We start from the raw sequence: 22905 nt of genomic DNA on the forward strand, positions 1-22905 counted from the left end.
ATGTTAACGGTTAGGGCAGTCTCATGCATAGAGTAGTTAAAAAGAACACAGATCTTACATGTATGTTTATTTAAGAAAAAATCTGTTGGTTATAAATTTTCTTTATTAAAAATTTACAAATACATTTGCAGTCATTCATTAAATTAAAATATCTCTAACATTTAGCAAATAAATAGTTTAGTTCACTAAAGTTCAGATATTTGGTCAAAATGGTTTAAACAATATTATCAATAATTTAAAATCTTTGACAATAATACTCGGAATGTTTATTTCCAAAGATTCCACTACTATCACAGTAATAAAATTAATTTATAAAACACCAAAAGGCGATTACAAAAATTTAAGTACCATTATATTCTAAAAATTGTGAAACGGTAAGAAAATTACAAATATTTCAATGGACAACATTTACATCTTAAGCAGCCCGTTGTTCATACAAAAGCAGACCATATTATAATGGTACAATTAAAAGCTGTGAGCAAGACGAAAAGAGATTTCCTTATGATTATATTAATAACAAAATCGGTTAAATTGCACCCTTTCGTCTCTTTCTGTCAAATTGTGTTCACACTGCGATAAAAGGAGATAAACAATAGTTAAAATGATACTGTTAATATTATACCCACAACGGACCTAATGAAAGTCTAACTGTGGAAACTGAGTCCACTAACCATGGGTGTATTTACGTGGTATAAGAAATAAAGACGCACTCATAAGCTTATGATTCAGAGTGAAGTGCAAACTAATCCATCTGTCAAACTCTTGACGGATTAGTTTGATTTTGACAGATGTAAGAGTTTGCAATAATAATAAGTAGTCTTCGTTAACAAATAAATACATACATGAAATGGCCCTGAAAAATCGTTCCGAATTTTGACATAACGTCACTAGATTGATAACTTCGAATCTCAAAAACCATTTATTTTTTATTTTAGACTCATTTATCTGGCAAAATCATGAAGAACTTATGTATATTATCAATATATTGTTTTTGTTTCCTGTAATGTTTGGTTCTCTGGACATACGAGGTTATCATTCTACAGCGACGATAAAGCATTTATAAAAGTTGCTTAAACAATGCTACTCAATTGATGGGTTATTAAACCAGTAGTAATATTGGGCGTTATAAAGTGTCTTATTATATTTTGAATTATCTATAAATATAATTTAAACTCGGGCCATTCAAAATCATATTAATAGATGTAGCAATGTATTAAGGGGAGTAAGCAAAATTACATTTGTTGCACATGTGGTTCGCCGTTAGGCCAGCCATATACAGAGGGTACCGCGGGCGAGTATCGAACGTCATACATTTGACCTCGGATGAAGGCTTCCGTGTCGTCAGGCTGGGGTTGCACCGAGGCTTTACCTAAAAAATATTATATTAGATATTGTGATTCTGTCCCAATGATATAATAGGTGCATATTGATTGTGTGTCATGTTAAACCATTTTTCCCCTTTCGTTGTTTTTTTATGTGCTTTATTAATTTATGTACAATTACTTCATACATAAATAAAATATTTGTATGGCTCAGAAAATCTATTTTTTTCAAAATGGAACTTTTAATAAAAGTCTAGGCTTGTCCCTGCCCAAATTAATATAATTTAAATCGGTCGAAGAGTTTTTGAAATTGTTCGTTACAGTCATAAATCTATTAATCAAATTTATAAAGACGAAAAATATTTATTTAGCCAAAACTCACCAGTTTTGTACGCGTGCTCCACAATCTTCTTTGCAATCTTGACTGAACAGTTCTGAATGTCCTTTAGAGGTGGGTACAGACTGCCTTGGCTCAGATCATCATCTGAGACTATTTCAGCGAGAGCCTAGAATACGATGTATATAAAAAATTTATGATTCATAAATATTGTGCCCAAGCCGAATCTAAATTTGTATTTCGGTTTATGGCTTCGATTTCTGAGACAAAATAAAGTAAAAAGAATAAAGAAAACTTAAACCTTTAAAATATTTAATTAAATATTACCTCCGCAGCGAGCAGCATGAAGTCCTCAGAAATATCAACTATTCCCGCGCAAATAATGCCAAGTGCCAGTCCTGGGAAGATGTATGAGTTGTTTCCTTGTCCCGGACGCAATATACGTCCGTCTTTAGCGCGGTATTCCGGGAACGGAGAGCCGGACGCGAATATTGCACGGTCCTACAATATCCAATATTAGTTAGCACATATTATATATATATATATTTGTAATTGTAGTCAACACTTTTAACTCTCTAATCTCCTTAAAATATTTTTAATTCAATGTTGGTGCCAATATAAATACGAGCAGTCTATTTATACTCAGTATATACTAAAATTGTTTACTCCAAATTAATTAATATCTATTATTAAAAAGATTTTTTTTTATTTGTAATTTACATTGATTAATGCCAAACAATAATATCTAAAGGCAGGCTTAAATTAATCTATGTAATTATAGTTTAATGAAACTAGTCTTGAAATCAGATACTAAATGTGTAAATTTTGACTCACGTCAGTATTGGAGTAGGCGGCTTCCGCGGTGCACTCAGCCTTACTGGTCGGATTGGACAAGGCAAATATGACCGGTTTCTCATTATTTTCCCCCATACACCGAAGGATTTCGGGTGTGAACGCACCACCAATTGCAGCAGCACCTAAACGCCATAATCTCTTTGAATGTATTCCTATTTATTTTACCTAAGACCATTTAATGACCCAAAAAAAGCCTTGTGTACTCTCAACAATTTTTTTTTTTTCGTTCAGTGACACACACGTCATATCTTTTAAGTTAGATCAAACAACACACGGTGTGCAAATCGATTGAAATTGGTTAAGTGGTTTAGGAGTCCTTAGCGGACAAACAACGTGACGCGTAATTTATATATGTATATTAAAATAAGCATAAACACTGTATTTTTAAGTGTAAACAATAGTTTTGTATTGATACCAACTCACCAATAAGCACGGATGGCTTAGCCAAACTGACAACTTCAGCTAAGGTACGGACAGGTGGGTGATCCTTGGCAAACTTCGCCTTGTGCTCATTAAGACCACCTTCAGGCCTATCCTTCACGATCAGACCCTTGGAGTCCACCATCCAGATACGACTGCGAGCCACGGCTTCTTCTGTACCTTCGGCCATCATCGCCATCACACATAGCCCTGCAATACCTAAGGATGCCTGTAAAACACAATTCAGAGTTAGAACTTGCCAACTTATATGTCAAAAACGTATTAGGTTTTGGAGTTTTCTTGTCTTTGTATATCAGATTTAGATCAATTTTTCTATGTTGTCTGGTAGAAAATCTATGAGCCGTAAAACAATCTTATCTAGCAGATTTTTTAAATAATTAGTTGTATTTATTTCAATGTAAATTATTAAATGTTAAATATTCTAGGTTCGAATATTCATTGTTGGTCCCTTCACACTTTAAAATACGATTTTCGTTTAGTATTTTATTATTTACTAAACGTATTATTTCATTGTTTTGTTTAATATTTGTATTCGTGTATGTCTCTTTTATCTGTCAGAGCTTGTCACACAAAATAATATTTATCAAATATCTTTACATATAAATATTCCAAAAATACCTCTGTGTCTGTTTGTAAATCCTATAACGAAAAACCTTCAGTTCCTATCAGAACAAGATTTAGAAGGTAAAGAATGCTCCTCACCAATATGCTTAAAAAAGATGACGGCAGACGTGTTTGCCTTGTTGTATTTCGAGGTAAAAAAAAGCATTTCTCACCTCTCCAGCTCCCTGGAAAACAATGACATTTTCCGACAGCTTCTTGCCCGTCACTCTCAAGCTGGCCAGAAGACCTGCCACGGCCACTGCCGCTGTTCCTTGGATGTCATCGTTGAATGTGCAGTATCTGTGTATTTATTATTCATTGTAAAAACGTACTACGTACAATTAGCATGGTTTCTCATACAGGTAAAAAAATGAGAAGAATTTTTAAAAGTTGTCAAAATATGAATAGTAGTGCCTGTTTCATTGATCGTTTTTCAAGGCAAAGTATTAAAGCTTTGCCTATCAACGCTATACGATTATTGTTTCGCCAAGTATCGAACCAACCGATTCGACTTTACGCGTTAAGCCATGGAGGCAGTGAAGATCTCATATACCTTTTATGTAGGGAATCGAACGGAGTAATTTTAAGCGGCCTCTGATTAGATAATACATATATATTAAAATAATTCAATATCTATCAATTATCATATCGAATCTATTTTTAAATGTGACTGATAATATAAAAGATATTTATTTATTATGGCAATAATTTTTTTTGATAGTGAATATTTCTCGTGTTCCTCTTATTATTTTTATATAGTAAGTTTGTCACGGTGAAACTTAGACAGTGTTGGTCGCAAGCTGTGCACCAATGGAGTTTCATTCTATATGCGCATTTAACATTCGCTCGAACAGTGAATAAGAAAATCGCAAGGAAACCGGCTTGCCTTAACCCAAAAAGTCGACTGCGCGTGTCAGGCACAGGAGGCTGATGACTGATCACCTACTTGCCTATTAGATTGACAAATGATGATGACATATACAGATATCTGATGCCCAGACCTAAAAAGGTTGTAGCGCCATTGATTTATTTTTTATTTTAAACTTAGACAGTGATTATTTAAATATTATTGATCTACGATTAATTCAACCAATATTATATTGTAGTTCTATACTCACTTGCCACGATACTTTTCGAGTAGGCGGAAGGCATTTGCATTACCAAAGTCCTCAAACTGTATGAGGCAGTTTTGTCCAAATCGGCGCACAACAGCCTTCATGAACTCATCTATAAACTCATCATAGGGCGCTCCACGAACGCGACGCTGTTTCAGACCGATGTATAGGGGATCGTCCAGCATTGTTTGTGTATTTGTGCCGACATCTATTGAAAAATACTACTAATAAAAGCTGAGAGAACTACACGATATCTTTGCCATGAGATATAACATCTTAGCATAGGTGACGTTCCAATTACGATAATTAAATATGCTAAAATCCAATTCTAAATTTACTTCTGAACACTAGAATAAGTATATGATCTAACACCTCAAATTTTTTGTTTAGTTGATAAATTAGTTAATTAGTTAAGCTCTCAGCGCACAATGGTTAGTGGTGAATGCGATTCGATCACGCTAATGAAAACGGCTAATTCATATTACATTGATTTTTAAACAAGGAAAGTTCTAGAGCCTACACAATAAAATATTTTTTAATAAATTCATAATCTTTTCGCCGACTTTTATTTATATACGATTGTGTTCATGGTCAATGAACGCCAACAGAATTTAACCAAACACTAATTTAGCTTTTTCTCTTTCTATCAAATTGTATTTATACTGTGATAAAAAGAGAGATTGTTAAATATTTTATTTTAAATGGTATATGGCCTTTTTAATTTTTATAGATAAAGAGGTAAGTTTACACTGTGTCAGAGATCCAACTAGTTTGGAAAGTATATCATAAAGACAAAACCTTTTTGTTTACAAAGAATACAACTATGGAAATTGAACTATATAAAACCCTAATTGATATACTGTAGTAATAAAAAAACCGGTTTTCATATCTTTTTAATTCTTGTGTGTAAATTAATTTGAATATTAAGTAGAAAAAAGAAAAAATCCAATTAACGATTACGCTAGTATCGACTCAATATAACTCTAAAACAAAATTAAACTTACCGAGGGTAATTGGCAAACATTGATGCGGCTTGATACCAGCTAAAGCTGTGTACAAAGCCAGCTTTCCCACAGGAATGCCCATACCACATGCACCGAGATCTCCCAATCCAAGAATACGTTCACCATCAGTTACTACGATTGCTCGGACATCCGTTTCCGGCCTAAAAACAGCAAAAACATTGTGAATATCGTAGATCGTATTTGATTAGTTCATAGTTGTATATATACATTTTCATATCTGAATTATTAGTATTCACAATAATTGTAATGAGAGCATAGACAATAACAGTGTCTATATTCTTAATGCATTTGCCCTAATTGTACTTTTGATTTGGACTACAGGCTTTTATCGACAGAATTAATAGCTATAAAGCGTGAAGTACACATTGGGGGAGAAATTAATCGCTTTAATAACGATGCGACTCTCCAGAGAAAGGGGTTTCGACCTGTGTTTTAATCAAATTTTGGGTTCACTTGTACGCAAAAGCTTCAAGCTTTCTTAAAAAATTGCTTATTAAACAATAATCTACCTCAAAACACTACTATGAATATATTAATACGAACGTTACGTATACAATTTTGCCCATTTTATTTAGTTTTTTAATTATTTTCCATATACAACAATCAAGTACTTTGTTTATGTGAAGATTAGAAGTTTTTTGGTAAAAGATTTTTCACACACCAAAATTTGGTATTTAATATACAATGGATGTTAGAACAAAAAGATCTTGATAATAGAAATCGTAATATTCAATACCATTTATAAATATTAAGTTAGGTCGTATCAACACTTATTAAAATAATATAAATAATATTTTATAAATGCAGGAACACGTATTATTAAATCCAATGAAAATGCTATGAAGTTAGTTTAGTATATTCCTACGTAGTAGTAGGTATTAATCAAAGGTAAGAAACGTTTCTGAGTCAGTTTTATTGATCATATCAAGCATTAATATAGATAATAACGCGCTTTCAAAATTAGAAATTTTTCTTATTGTTGAAGATTTTGGTCTAACATGAGTGACCAAACAAAGACGGAGCTACGAAGTTCTTTGTAATCAAACAAACTTTTGGCCTTTTATTACGCTCAGATGAAACTGGGTCACATGATTCTTGCAAACACTTTAGTCAAAGGATTTGATAAGAGGCTTTTAAGATATTTGCCAATTTTCTATGGGATAAAATATAAATAACATACTTATAACAAATAGAAATTCGAAGTAAAAACAAATAATATCTTACCAGTTCTTAAGTATATCGTAAACGTGACCCTTATCGTGAATGGTGATGAAAAGCCCTCTGGGACGGCGATACACAAGTCCATACTTCTGGCAGGCGAGACCTACTGTGGGTGTGTAGACAATCGGCATCATGTCCGCTACATTCTCACCCACGAAGCGATAAAATAGATGTTCGTTGCGGTCCTGAATAACAATGATTAACAGTTGCAGAAGCTTTCAATAACAACCAGTGACGTAACTATATCATCTGGGGCCCGTGGCAAATTCTTTTGATGGGGTCACGTTGTACTCAGTTTAATTTTATAAGAGATTTTCGGCCTACTAAATTACACGTTGTATATGTCACAGTAATGGCCATAGGCCTCCTCTCTTAGGCGAGAGGGAATGGTCTATAGTCCCCACGCTAGCCCAATGCGTATTGGAGACTTCACATTGATCCATAGAACATAATATCTCTTGGTCACGGGCCCTCTTGGGTCGGGACCCCATTATTTTGCGAGCCCCGCCACCCTATTGTTACGCCACTGATAATAAGTGTTATACAAGCTAGACTTAAACTCAAAAATGACAATATGAATTCAATTTTAAAACGTGATTCGTAAAACTTTGACTTAGGAAGCCTATAAGTTTTGAATTCAATTATAATGCTATTCCCCAGTTTCGAAGTGAAATGGTTACTACTAAAGCTAATGTTTGTAAATTTTTTTTTTATATTTATAGAAAAAAAATCTTACCAATAATCCCATAAGATAGATGTACTTGTTCAGGGGATCTTCATATCTTTCGATTGAAAGCTTGCACAGATGAACTTGCTCCTCTTGTGACTTGACCCTGGGTGGTAAAAGACCATGGATTCCCATAACTTGACGTTCTTCGATACTGAACGCCATTCCCTAAAAAATAAGTAAGACTTTAGAACATTTTTTATTTGTATATCACTTTCCACGGGTCACACCAGAGTGCCGAAACAGACCCGACAGTAAGAGGTCGTGTAAAAAAAAAATATTTTTATCGTTAAGTACTTTAAATTATACCAAATGATGTAATGGAAGGTTTTCGTTCAGTCTGTTCAATTGTAGATTATTTTATGAGACATGTTAATCTTTTAAGCCCGCAATGTACATCGTTCAATGCGTTAACAACTGTTTTTAAATGTTATTGTTTAACAAATCGAATCAGGATCAGCTCATAGTAGAACAAAATTACTACAAAAATATGCATTACATTACCATCACTAAAAGATCAATTCAATTTAATGCGTTGTTTTTCGTCGTTCAAAATTGCGTGGAAAATTTGCGCGTATGAAAACAACGTAAAAATGTCAACAAGCCGGCCTGCGTACAAATACCTCTATAGCGCATATTATATATATATTCATATCCGTATATTGGCCTATATAGTTAAAATGAAATATTTAAAGCAAATTGATTCTTTACATTTATCCTTATTCATGACGTCTGCTTTAAACGCATTCCTTTTCCTTAAAAATTATAATTTAACAATACCCATGACGTGTTCAATTTTATATGTCCTTGACACGCGTACGTGCGAAACCGGGCCTCGCGGAAGTATCAGCTGATGGTGACGTCATCAAGGTGACCGCAAGTGACCTTTGATTCACCTCGCACGGTAAAAGCAATCGGTAAGACATTAGTCCCATATTTCGTAGTTATTTAAAATATCCAGTAATTCCACTATGGAATGAACACATTTTTGTTTTATATAAGCAAGGAGCTACCATTCAATAATATGCTTAGTTATGAAACGCAATAAAATCCTATTAAACTGCTTTTATGTCCAACGCGCCGTCTACTTTAAACCAGTACCACTGGTCTAAACCTATATAATAAAACAAGCTCATGAAATACTCAGCTAAATTTTCAGATATATTTAATATAATACAATGTCTGTATTTTACATACAAAAGGCATTTTCATACATGACTGAAATATATGTTTCACAATCGTTTTTATAGATCTTTTTTAATTAACTTCGGGTAACAGGCACACCATCTTTCTTGTATTTTTATTGAGATCAATCAGTTTTTATTGGTTAAATCAGTTCTTTGATCTTAATAGTAATCAACAAATACAAATTTTAGGTTATTAACTATCCAACAAAAATTTAACCCTAAAAACGCTAAATAATGGGCTCTCACATACTATCTAAACAATATCCGATATGTCCGATACTATCTAAACATTATGACTCAACGTTTATAAAATCGATAAAATATACACCTAGCCAACACCACATATGTAGGCCATAGCTTCAGGCGGCTTATATATCGGCATTGATCTGTATATAATAATCATATAAGGCCACATAACACGGTACTCTCTAATTATCTGACCAACCTTGCTTGAGGGCTCGAACACTATGTTCTAGAACAAAATTCTTTTTAAAAGTTACGAGAATGTATTCCAATATAACCTTTAAAAGGTGTAATACGCAGGTTGACTTCTCTATTACATATCTATCCACTAGAAAAATCTATTGGATTTAAACACTAACTCATCTTTTGCGACTTTGTAAGGCTCATTTACAAAAAAAATATTAATTAATAACAAAGATATTTAAAATGAAAACATTATTTATCTTAAATTTTTGTATCAAAACCACTTACAACAACTTATCTAACAAGAAAATCATAAATGTTTTATTTTATCTTAGTCGCCGACCGCGTTCACAAGTAATAGGTACGACATAATGCCTACATTTACACTGTCTTATGAAAACATAATCTATAAATTACAATATAAGACAGTTAAAACATGTTCCCTATGAAATTATATTTCACAATTTAATTTAATATAGCACATACGAGCGGAATTTCCGGACGTAATTTAAAGTAATTAAAATTGAAAAACTCTCTAATATTGCCACATTACTCTTACAAAAGTTTAAATTTAACAACGTTGTTTGAATGTAGAAGTAATTATGTAAACTCTGAAATGTTTGAGCCAAAGCATCCTTAAACTTAAAACATTTATGATTTTCTAGTTAGATGAGGTGTTGTAAACGGTTATAGAAACATTTAAATTCAAACCGACACGGCAGATATTCGGTAAATCGTAATTAATCCTAAATAATAATGACGCACGTCTCACGTCAAGAGTAACGCCGGCAACGCACTGGCGAGCCGTCTGGCATTGAGTGTCCATGGGCGGTATCACTTAACATCAGATGAGCCTTCAGCTTGTTCTATTAAAAAAAGCGCGTGTCCACGTTACTTTAGTATTTTCAAATACTGGAATACATATATTTGTGACAGCGATGCCATACGATTTTGCGGAACGGCCCGATTTTTTAATGAAAATGGAATGTCCCGCGCGGGACAGGCTTTTTCCCGCTTTTTGGGGTTAACTCAACCGTCACTCAACACACCACTGCCATGCACAGAAATGGCACCAGATCTTTTAACAGCTACCAAAAAAGATACCAAGAATATGTACTACTAACTACTATCTTTCATATTAGATATCGCAACATCAAACTGCTTCCATGCCATGTATCCCAGATAAATTATAATTTAAATGGGCGGGCCAGAAACAAATTGTCTGTAAATTAAAGCTACTCATCTAGATTAATCTATAGCTATCCTGTGAAGAGTTTGTCACCTTTATTAAAGAGGAAGAGGAAACTTTAAAATAAGTGAAATCTTCACAAAAATACCAAGAATAAGTATTATGAAAAATTATTCTCTTATTGTAATTTGTAATACTCATTCCTCAGAATTCTGACTATTGTTTGAAACGCCATATTTGTCTAATGAATAGTTTTTTTTGGTTTGGTTTTGTTTTTTTTATTAAGAAGACAAGTATTTAACGATAGGGTAAATCGGATTTAAAATATCACGTTTAGTTATTATGTCTCGCTTTCGACGAAAGAGTCCCGCTTTTTTAACTCCAAAAGTTCCAAAATCCCGCCTTGGCAATAAAAAAAATCTGGCAACGCTATTTTGTGACCTTCAACACCGCAATACATTTATATTTATAAATTCTTAAAATACCTTTATTGTCCGTAACTTTCCAGTATCATAAACAATTCAACGATTTACATAACACGTAACGTGATGAGTAATTTCGCTTTAACACCTGCCCTGCGATTCTGTAACTCACTTAACAAACTCACACAGCGGTTTTCGCATCGGCGGTCGCTCTCAAATCAGTCGTGAAGCAGTCATTTTATGATTTGGCATTCTGATAAACAATAAACTACAAGCTCCTATCTTTTCAGAATATATTTATAAATTACTTATTACTGTACCGTGCGCTATTGACGGTATCTATATTAAATAAAAGTAATCAATAAAACATCAGAACTTAATTATGAACCAATTTCATATGAATGGTAGACCAAAAGTTTACCGATAAAAAAAAAATATCATTTCGTAATTTGATGCTAAGTGCAACAATTTTATTCAACCAAATTTAATGAAAATTAATTAACGCCAACGTAAGATTCAATTACACAATAGACACTTTCAAGTAAGTATATGATTTAAGATTTTGAACATTTCACAACATGTTGCATTATCCAAATATAAATTACCCGTGAATCATGAGCTGCTAGGCAATCCGGAACCGAGTAGATTTCACGTCGGGGTGTTAGTTGCCACCAATCACGTTCCATATTCCACTTATAATGTATAGCAGTATGTTATTTATAAGAGATTGCGTTCAACCTTCCTTTGAAATTGAAGCTTCAATTGAAACTGCAATACTGAGCGAACAGCTGCGTTTTCAATCGATATTCATTTACTTTAATTTTTAAATAGATATTACAGCGCGAGCGGTGCTCGTAATTATTATCAATATTTATACAACGTTATAGATTTTCAATACTGAAATTTAAAACGATTTTATACAACAATAACACATACAAATGGTAAATGATTAAGTTAATACTTCAGATATTTGAGCTACTGAAGAGCTTCTCTAAGTGAGTGATAAATTTCAGGCTCGACCCGAGTGCGATAAATTGTAACCGATTAAAATAATTATTTTGCTTTTCTCTCACAATAAAAGGGGCTTTTGAATACAAAAATACGTACTACATACGAAAATTCTTTATAATCGAATTATAAGTTAATAATTTAGAAATATTTTATGCATAATCATCGTATGGCGTATTATAACGTAGGTATATCTGATTGTATTACACCGCAATCAACAAATATCAAATCAAATCATTTGATAAAACAAATGACATTCGTAAAAACTAATTAAAAATGTAATCTATTATATAAATCTTAAAATGTAGAAATAGAAACTCGCGCCTATACAGACTTAGAATAACCTATTACAACGCAAAATTATTATCAACATAAAATATGCTTTGCATCACTTTAACCTGTCAATCATCACCGCTAACCGAAACCACTTTACAAAGACAACTCAGTAAATCCACCTATCCATTGTAATCTGGTAACCATGGCAACTGATCCTAACACTAGATCAGTATATCTGGTATGGCACTATCATGTTTTGTACTAATCACGGATACTGCAACGCCAATTTGAACAAAGCACTCATTTCGTATCATATCTGATAACGTTGATTAGAAAAACAAAACGATGCGTGGATACTGGATAGAAAATACGCATGTAAACTAGCCTATGTTAGACTATATATAGCAAATATTTAGCCAAGCCAGTTTTAATAAATATAACCTACTATTATGAGGAACTTTGTATTAAGCAATCATTGGAATATTAAACCGTTTTCATAGTATTTACCAGTAAACAGCTATAGCCTCTTAAAAATAGACATTTTATTATAAATATTAGTTGCTTTACGTGTACGGTAGCAACATAATTAAAACTAATAAATAACATAAAACGAGGCATACAACATTGAATTGGTATAAGAAAAGAAAATTAAATTCAACACGGACATAATCGACGTTTCCTGTTTCCTATTCGAACCGATATACTTCAACATCCCTTCACAACAAAGGTTTTTCTACTGTGGACATAAAAAGCAAATATTGAATCGTTTAAATCTTGTACATCCGCTTTTCACGATTGCCTGTTTAATTTAATTCACCATTGTCTCGCTTTTAATTTTAAATTCGACTTGTATTCTTAAGGTCATAGTTTGTATTAGAATTAATAGTGACTCAATTCAAAGGTAAATAATAAATTTCTACAGATGGTAGTTCCCTTATTAGATTAGTACATCACGCTAACACTAGTTTTGTAGTGTCATCGTGATCTCGAAGTGTTGCATTCGTTGATGTAAAATTAAGAGGCGATAAATGAAACAAGTACATGAATTTGTAAACAACAACAAAAGTATTTGCTAAGAATTATTAAGATGTTTACGGTCTTGAACCTGAATCGTCGTAGGTACTTCTGTAAATATTGCGTATGTGTGTGTAAAAGACGCATTGTGAATGTTGTTATAAACATGTTATTATTTTAAAGGAGAACCTATTTCATTAATTGTGTAGTTAAGATTTCCTCGAACAAACCCATATTATTTATTTAAACTAAAATTAAATAAAATCGATGTTTTTTTAAATTCAGAACAGGTCAGATACTAACATAAGGCACACCTAGTGATAGCCACTCACCTGCCAGAATGCACGCAAGTGCGTTGTCGGCCTAAATTTACTAGTATATACACACTTAATAGACAGAAATAGGTAAAATAGAGAATTTCTTGTTTTCTCATAGTTTTTCATATATATTATTTTCAGTTCAGTAAGTTTTATGTGTTCAAAGTTTAAAAACGCGTCTACTGTCTATACTCAACTAATCTTAGTTAACAACTTTATTATTAACAACATAAAATATAATAAATAATTCAAGTAATCATTGATTAAAAATATATTCTGTTGTAATATTTATTCCTTGAAAAAAATATATTTATATAACTAAAACGTAAGCCATTGTTTTTACTAAAACACTATACAATTATGACAACTGTGTGAATTACAATCAATAAATAATGACAAATGCAATAAATAGTCTAAAGCACTTTATATTAAGTTAAATATTTAAGTACCCCGTTTTTTACTATCCCCTTTTTTGGACCAACCCTTACGTGGTAGGGTGAATGTGCATTGAAGTACTAGAATTATTGATTATACTGTGAGGGTTGATACCACGTTATATTTTGAGCCCAATATGAATTCATATTACATAATGCAACCATAGTAATAACATCTAACCTACCACACGTTATTAACTGATTTCATACCAAGGGACGTGTATTTGCTATATTAAATTTTTTATACAATAGTTAGTTTGAATAAAATATTCCAACATTCAATTTGATGAATTACTCGAATAATTAAAGTTTGTTGACACCACGTGAACTTGTATTTTTGCATTATTCATACTAACGTCAAAGATTAGTTGAATATTATCACTGTTATGACAATAGTACAGCTGACGGATACTTCCGCAATAATTATTATGCCCAACAAGACCTAAACGTAGTATGCAACTTACCTTGTTTAGTCCCGGATGTTTCAGACGGTCGAGCCCGGATAACCGGCTATTGGATTGCCCGTCCCCGGAGCCCCAAACACCAATGCGATCGCGATCCATTTCGTACGTACACGTCCAATCACTGGCAGCAAGCGACTGTTTGCCAGCAATGAATGGTACGCGAGTTTTGTCACGCGGCGCGGGGGGCGCTGGACTCATCGCCGATTCACTCCTGGGAAAGCAGGAAAATTTTCAGCACATCATACCGAGATATCAACCACGATATGCGGTTTCCTGCCCGTGATAAGAGATGGCGCTAGGTCGGTAACCTTACTATCAGAACTATCATGTTTTGTGGTTATTTGATAGGCATTTTCAAATTTTCTGACCTACTTCATAAGAAATATAAATTTTATTATAAAAATTTAAGTATTCTAAGTTAATTAGTTGACTGGGCATGAGTAGGTACAGATCTAGAGACCACAAAAATAAGGAAGGAAGGATAATAACTATATGATTTAAATGAGTTACTTGAGTTATAATTTATGTTCAGCTTAGTGTATATACGTAATTATAATGCCAAACAATAATTATAATGATCTAATACTACCTACGTCAAAATACAATTTAGGCAAAAAATATGAAAAAGATCAATAAAGATTCAGAATAAGTACATGTATTATTTATACATTGTGCGTTATTTACAATTGCAGTCGAAACTCCAAAAGCTTACTTTACTTATGAAAAAAATCCAAGCCGCGGAAGGCAAATTCTATCTGAGAAAGAAATGATTTGGATAATATCAATATTGAAAAATGTAATGATATTCAAAATGAAACGAGGCCTACCTATTCCTAAACAGACTACTCTCGAGTACACACTGCCCTTCCCTTTCACAAGGGCACGTCATTTGCTGAAAAAAGATATTTCAAACTCAAAGACAGATTGGTGGAAAATAGCGACCCTATTCATACGAACAAAGATTGATTATTACTTAAACCTTTCAAAAGTTCTAGTTGGCTCTGGAGACATATGTAAAACTTTTACATAAATACATAGATTATATAGATAGATATTATAGACTATGCCAATACGATAAATTCGAGAAAAAAATATAATATTAAACACATATTATACACAATATCAGTGAACATATAAATATGTTGATAGTGTCGGAGACATTCAGTAGGCGCAACGTCTTGGACAACGGAGATCTGTGCAACAGACTGGTTCTAGCCCTTGGTATGGCAAACAACCTTGTCCTTCGCCGTCGCACATATCCCATAGGTACATAGAAACTGAGTTCTTGGAGCACACTTGGAGGTACATTACTCCCCGCAAGACTTTCAGTACATTTTTGTAACCCACCAACCCAAAGACAAATAATGTTGTAATAAATTCGCATGTTAAAGAAGTTTACTCTCGTAAACCAGGCTAGTTTTCATTGAAATTTGTAATATGTAAAGTAATCGTTATAAATAATTTTTTAACTATTTTATTAAAAAAACCTATTTAACAAAAGAAAATATTTAAAATATAACGAGCTCGAACATCGTTGTAAAAAAGTAATATCTTGTAATCACTGTGTAAATTAATTTTATTAATTGTAATCAAAAACCATAAAGTGCGATATATTTTATTGACCTTTCCACGCAATTACATAACGATGACTTGTAAATTATCATTTAATAGCTGTGTGGGGATTTTTAACTATAAAATTAAATAACGAATCAAATAAAATGTTACCAAATTCTTCTTGTCTTCAAGTAGACACCTTTTATAGATCGCGTCAAACCTATACAGCAGAAAAGTAATTAAAAATAATACACACATTCTGCCCACGTTAAAGAAAAATTTGTCATTATGGGGGTCTTATTCATTCTCTTCTGTTATACTTTAGGGTTGATAAACCACGAACATGTGAAATTATAACTTTATCAAGGCATCTCAAGCAAGATTGCTACCTACCAATGTATATTTATTAAATAACATATACCTAATATTGTGTATATGCGGAACTTTCCCATTTTCTCACTATAATTTCATTACGGATATTTGAAAAATTAAAGCTCTCACCGTTTATTTCGGAGGCCTACAGTCGCGCCATTCATTTGACGTGTGTCAATTTGACCGTTTGACTTCACTTTACGCGAAAGGAATTCCATTTCAGAAAAGAGATTTTATATCACTGCTAACAGAAGGCAAACTAAGAAGTTTGGAAACTAAAGGAGAGGCCATACAGAGCCAGAGCTCTCTAATTGACGACTGGAGTAATTTTCCGGGATAATCTCATTAAATAGTGTAATTTCACTTATCAGTAAGCAATTTAACGCAGTATTATATCGTGATTTTTAACCTTTTACCTCGCGAGCATGAGATGCGATAAGTAAGTCGACGTAAAAGGTAGTCTTTAAGATTTAAATTTCATTAAATGTTTTGAAAACAGCTATTAAACAACGATTGCATTGGTGCCATATTTGCCTAGATAATACCTTCCACTATGCCACAATGTATGTTTTTCTTAAAGAACGGGGTGCAAACGAGCTGGAGGTTCATCTGTTGTATGTAATCTGAGTTTGTGTATGGTATTTTTTCTATGAATTTTTCACAATAAATGATTGTGATTTAAGCAACTCTTAATAATTTATTTATTTATTGCCAACACTTAGCAAATTGATACATTGGTAAACAATAAAATACAATGTTTAATATGACAAGCACTTAGAGGCAAACAAAACATACACGAAGAGGTAATAAGAAAACTTAAACAAAAAAATTTAATTGCAAAAACTAAACGAAAATCGATTTCAAAGTGTGAGCGGAGCAACTATGGATATTCAGAACTAATAATTATAATAAGACGGCTTATATATGTATATCTTTATTAAGCGCGATTTCATGGACTTACTTACACCTAGTATCTACTAGATATATATCTACTTATAAAAAAATTGATTTCGATATCTGTTTCGTGATAATTTGTTTTTCTATTAAGCATCTAGGTAATCTAATCTAACTTCCTGGTTCTAAGACATGTCGTTTTCCTCATGAAGGTTTCATTCACCGTACGAGTGTAAATGCGCACAAAACAAAAAATTCCATTGGTGCAGTGAGTATACGAACCTACTTCCTCAAAGTTTAGACTCGCACGATGAAGCCACTAGGCCAACACCCTGTATACTTGCAACAGGTTACAATTCCTTCACAGTTGTGTAATGTTTTGACTACGATATTTGATAAACTGTACTCGATTTTATAAACTAATTTGTTTGGGTATAAGATAAATGTACACACTAAATTTCCTATAACGTTATATTTTTCCTCGACGAAACTTAATATAGGTATTCAATAAAAAAGTTTAGAAACAAGAGTAAATTTTTTTCAACGAAACCAATTGTTTTTCCTGCTAAGCAATTTTCGTCGCGTGGTGGACACTATCTCGCGAATATTAGTCATGATGCTAAGATTCTGACTTAGATAAGCATGGCTTTCGTATATCAAATCTAATACGTTTTAGTCTAACGTCTGTTATAAACCCTAAATCTCAAAATTTTATATTATAGGAATAAAGTAAAATAACAGAAGACGTATCAATCATTTTCTAAGACTAATCAGTCTCGCTATTAACAATTGAAACGGCCCATACAAAGAACTCTCAACAACTTTATCTGAAAATGCGATACACATTGTACTATTTTTATTATAAGGTAAAATTTAATATTATCACGAAATCTTATCTCTATCGACAATCCCGTATATTTTATTTTACGTTATTCAATTGAATAATGTTTTATTTCGATTTAGATTTCAGATATTAAAAAACTATGGGCTTATTATCAGAAACATTGTATTATAAGAAAAAACTAAACCTTTGCCATTTTTATTAATATAAGAAAAACCAATCTCGTTTTTAATAATATAATTTATTAGAACTGTGGAATAACATTATTAAATAGTAAAAAAAGCCACCGTAAGCCACTGATTCATGATTGAATATATATCCATAAGATTTTCTTGGTTAATTCAACATAAGTGCTTCATTTGATACAAAGTAGAAGTCGTTATCAGGGCATATCTAAGCGCTTTTGCGATCTTCGTGACTCTCCCGTGTCTCGGTGATATCAAGGGCATTGAGGAAATTAAACAATATTATGACTTTCATAATGACAACGTTATTACAGTTCGTAATATAACTGTTAAACGACATTGCACTCAGATACAAATTGCCAATTAAATAATGCCTGACAGTATATCAACAATACAGCAGTCGATACAACACATATTCTAGGAAATTATTAGTGCTCTTATATTATTTTGTTAATTCAATTTTCATTTTAATCCTGTCCTTTTGATAGAGAACATTATAGATAAGATTTTATCCCGCTTATCCAAAAAAAATATAGTAACTGCACCGTTCCAACCTATTATATTACATATATATATATATATATTAGTCATTGTATAGAATATTACTAGCTGACCCGGCAAACGTTGTTTTGCCATGTATATTATTTCTAAGAAACATTGTTTTAGTTAAAAAAAAATAACTTACATTTAGGGGTTTAAAAGATAGATAGTACCCGATTCTCAGACTTACTGAATATGCATAAAAATTCATCAGAATCGGTAGAGCCGTTTCGGAGGAGTATGGTGACGAACATTGTGACACCAGAATTTTATATATTAGAAGATTAGTCATTGATTTTAACTAGATTATTTATCTGTAACCTTTCACGATTTGACAGACGAAAATTTAAAGACTGCAATTAGGCTGATTTATATTTATGAATTGTGAACACGTGAAGTAAAAAAAATAGTAAAATATAGTTAAATTTAGTTCCTGTAAATTTTGCGATAAATTGAATATTGTAAAAAAATATTTGTATCGTTTAGCGCTAACCTAAGGTTATCCTGTATTTAATTAAAAAATATACAACAGGCACCAAGTATCAATATGCTAGTTATGCTATGTGTATGAGCAACCTTTAAAGCCTTATTTAACCTTAGCTTTGTTCAACCTTTTTTATTATATATAGCTTAAGCGTGAACAACTTCCGATAGAAACAAGTGGCAGGAAGTTGCTGTATCTATGTGCATTTTTCAAGGTTTATTCACTTTAATTGAAGCCTTTCTTTTTTGCTTTATGTACTCTGACGTTAGAGTATTTAATCTGGAATATGTATTTCTACTTTGACAGTATTGAAGGAATTGCAGGATAAAACCTAGTACCATTACCATTCGTAAGCACAAGGATTGTCTATCAATTGATATATACATATATTTTCATGGCCCTTTTATTTACATCAACTAATTTAAAGAAAATTAATTCCCTTAGCCAATTAAAACAAATAAGAAATAGTTGCCGTAAATACTTTTTAGTGAATTTGTTGTTATTTTTTTTCGTTTTTTACATCCCTATTCAGCTTAATGCTATTAGATTAAGCAGACACTTCACAGCTAAGTCAGGGTCGTCACGCTTTAAAACGGCCGTGTTCTTATTAATACGGTGCTCGAATTATTTGTCAATTTTAAAGTACAGGTGCGTTGGAGTATTTAAAATTAAAGAGGTAAACTAAAAATACATAATTACGTTACAAATTTGCACACCGTGTGTAGTTTGATCTAACTTAAAACATAGGATAGCTTAGATATATATATCTTAAACGGCTGGACCGATTTGAATGATTTTTTTTGTGTCTGTTTGGGTGGAGCCCTGGATGGTTTAGATTCACAAATCAGCCCGGCTGGACTGCGCAGTAGTCGGTACTTTCATACTTTGATTAATATCGTAATCGCTTGAAATATCACACAGGACAACGTCTGTCGGGCTCGCAAGTTAATTATAGGTATGGAAAAGAACTAGTAGGCTTTTGCATTCTCATTACTATTATTTTTATTCTGGAAAACTCTGCGGTATTCTGGCAAAAAATTTACCCTTCAATCTTTCACCTTGTTGATAACTAAGGAGTGAGATGTGTACAGCAATTCGTGAGCGATATAATAAATGGCACACTCACGATTGTATCAACACTATTAATCTTCGTCTATAAAATATATATGAGAAGGCTTGAAGATTATAGTTTTGGTAGTTATATTATTTTATTTCTTCTTATTGTAGGCAATCCTTTCCTAGCTTCACTAATGACTGAAATAGAGGTGATTGACGTTTTTTTGCATAATATACATCTTAAGTAACAAGATAGGTATGAGGAAGAGAATAGAAGGAGAAGGGAGGTAGGTATGTATGTGTATCTGGTGTTAGAAAACAAGGAAAATGTAGTAACATTTTCAGATATTGTTTTGTTAACAATGCTATCCTGAAATGCAGTTATTGTCCATTGTTCATTCGATGCTTTAACCGATTTACGAAGAACTGTTTTATTTATTTACATGCTAAATTATATAAATAATATTATGTATAAACTTATATATAAATAAAGAATCGCAAATTCATTTTGAAAATTTGAAAAATAGTTTTATTTAGCACTTAGGTTTATGTTTCGGAAAGCGAAAAAATCGTATTAAGGCGAAAGAAAGTTCGCGGGGCAGCTAGTTTTATATATGTACCTAAATATTTTATGGCACACTCGAAAACATGAGTTAATTTTACTTAAAAAGAAAATATGTAGTCGGTAGTTATCGTAATTAAGGCTACTTAAATGGTTATTTTAAGTGGTTGTGTTATAATAATAATCCATAAAATACATCAATATAGTCTATAACCATATAAGGTCGATGCCTACTCATAACGCTACAATTTATAGTAAAAACTTACTGCCATTTTCTTTTGTCGTTAACTTTAAGTGATGCTGAATTTCCCATTTTAGATCACTAAACTTAATAAATATAGTACGAAACTGTAAGGAAACGTTTGATACGTCTCAGCCATGCACAAGCAGGTCTTACTATAATCGCAATGTTATTGCAACAAATCAGTAGACGGTGGCCATGACTTTCCCTCCAATCGAGATTGAACATTAAAATTTTACTATTTTCAAACGTTTCTTTATGAAAACCTTTAGACATGCGTTAAGAAATAACAAAATGTGTTCAACCGGATTCCCAAATACCAGTGGTCGTAGGAATATTGACGCTTTCGTTACAGATCCACGAGGATATTAATGACAAATTATTCGAGATTTTTCCACGAGAATTTCTATCCTATCCAAATCTATCAATGATCTATACATATTATTTCAATAGATGTAATAATATGTTTGACTTTGCTTCCTTGTATGTGAATGTGTTTACATAATGTGTAATTTGCTAAATTACTAGATATCCTTCAGTTATTATAAATGAAATACATTTTAAGCGAACATATTACAATATTCCCAAATTGAAATTTAAAATTTGGCGGTATATATATCTCAGCCTACTAGCTTAATTAGCCGTTCAATTAACAGCCTAGCCTTTTAACTAAACCACAGTTTAACTAATGGCCTGAAAGATATTCAGCCGTAGCGTTTGTTACAACATTTAATAAACTGGCTGGCTAATGCTTAGGCCAATCGTACGATAGAGTCATTATTCGGCAGAAAAAGATAAACATATGACATTAAAAATATTTCTTTTAAAATTAAATTGCTTATGTAAAATTTACATTGTTATTGTCACTACACTCTTCCATTGTACTTGTTTTTCATGCAAATTTGGAAAACACCAACAAAGTTGTGATTTGCCGATGCCAAATTGACAGTTTGAAGAGTTTCAATTCTAGTTTGAAACTGGAATTAAATATAATTTAACAATCAACAGGCTAGGTAAGTAATGAAACGTCATCGATCCAAGTCATTTGCCTAGCTGTTTAATCAACTGGCTGAAAATCTTTCAGGCCGCTAGTAAAACGGCGCCGTTTAGTTAGCGGCTAGGCTGTTAATTGAACAGCTAATTAAGGTGTAAGTCTTTGTAAGCTAGGTGGCTGCGACATATTATATCCGTACCAGGCGTGAATAAGTTGACAAGCCGACATGTATGAAATTACGATTCCACCGAAATTGGCATCTGGATGGCCTAATTTATATGGGGAGTAAATGAGTGAGTCGATAGGTTCACTTATTATTGATACACTGCAGATGTGAATAATTAAATAACTACCTTTTCGATGAGTAAAATATGACATCTAGATATATCTAAAAACAATAACGGAAATAAATTTAACAAATAAACATACCATGTTATGACCAGCACCTATTCGAATAAAGAAAGTTAACACCATGAGATATTTAATTGTTCACTTTCGCCTACTTGCATTTTCAACTTCATACAACGAGATGTCAAGTTATTACCGCTTCAAAGGTGCACGGTATTATGTGACAAGTAGATATATCAATGATTGATTTTTCAACCGTTATGCGTTCAATGAGACAAAGCGATACGTCAGAAAAAGATGTCATTAGTTTTGTTTATTGCTAATTTGTACGACTGAGTGATCTGTCGCCACACTTCCGCATCATTCCGGTGTCCTTGACCGAGTTATTTGGTTTGTTTATGTGGTTTGTTGCACGTGCAAGGTGCATTTAATGACTATCGGACGATAATGG

At 32.5% G+C, this 22905-nt stretch overlaps 1 protein-coding gene across 4 annotated transcripts; it reads right to left on the reverse strand.

Annotated features, from left to right (window-relative positions):
• Positions 1–85: 85 nt before the first annotated feature.
• Positions 86–21266, reverse strand: LOC125049951 (NADP-dependent malic enzyme). 4 transcript variants are annotated; one of them, XM_047649505.1, is made up of 14 exons: positions 16439–16626; positions 16109–16157; positions 15211–15275; positions 14384–14594; positions 7656–7814; positions 6923–7104; positions 5678–5838; positions 4677–4881; positions 3732–3858; positions 2938–3163; positions 2494–2636; positions 1987–2160; positions 1705–1828; positions 86–1369 (listed from the first exon to the last, which is right to left on the reverse strand). In XM_047649505.1, the coding sequence occupies exons 1-14, from the start codon at positions 16525–16527 to the stop codon at positions 1233–1235; spliced, it is 2052 nt and encodes a 683-aa protein (XP_047505461.1). In that variant the 5' UTR covers positions 16528–16626; the 3' UTR covers positions 86–1232. The 4 variants fall into 4 exon arrangements, with proteins under 4 accessions (XP_047505461.1, XP_047505463.1, XP_047505464.1 ...); XM_047649507.1 differs by lacking the exons at positions 15211–15275; positions 16439–16626 and adding an exon at positions 16359–16404; XM_047649508.1 differs by lacking the exons at positions 15211–15275; positions 16109–16157; positions 16439–16626 and adding an exon at positions 21138–21266.
• Positions 21267–22905: the final 1639 nt, after the last annotated feature.

Source organism: Pieris napi, chromosome 5 (genome assembly GCF_905475465.1).
Source record: "Pieris napi chromosome 5, ilPieNapi1.2, whole genome shotgun sequence".
NCBI lineage: Eukaryota > Metazoa > Arthropoda > Insecta > Lepidoptera > Pieridae > Pieris > Pieris napi.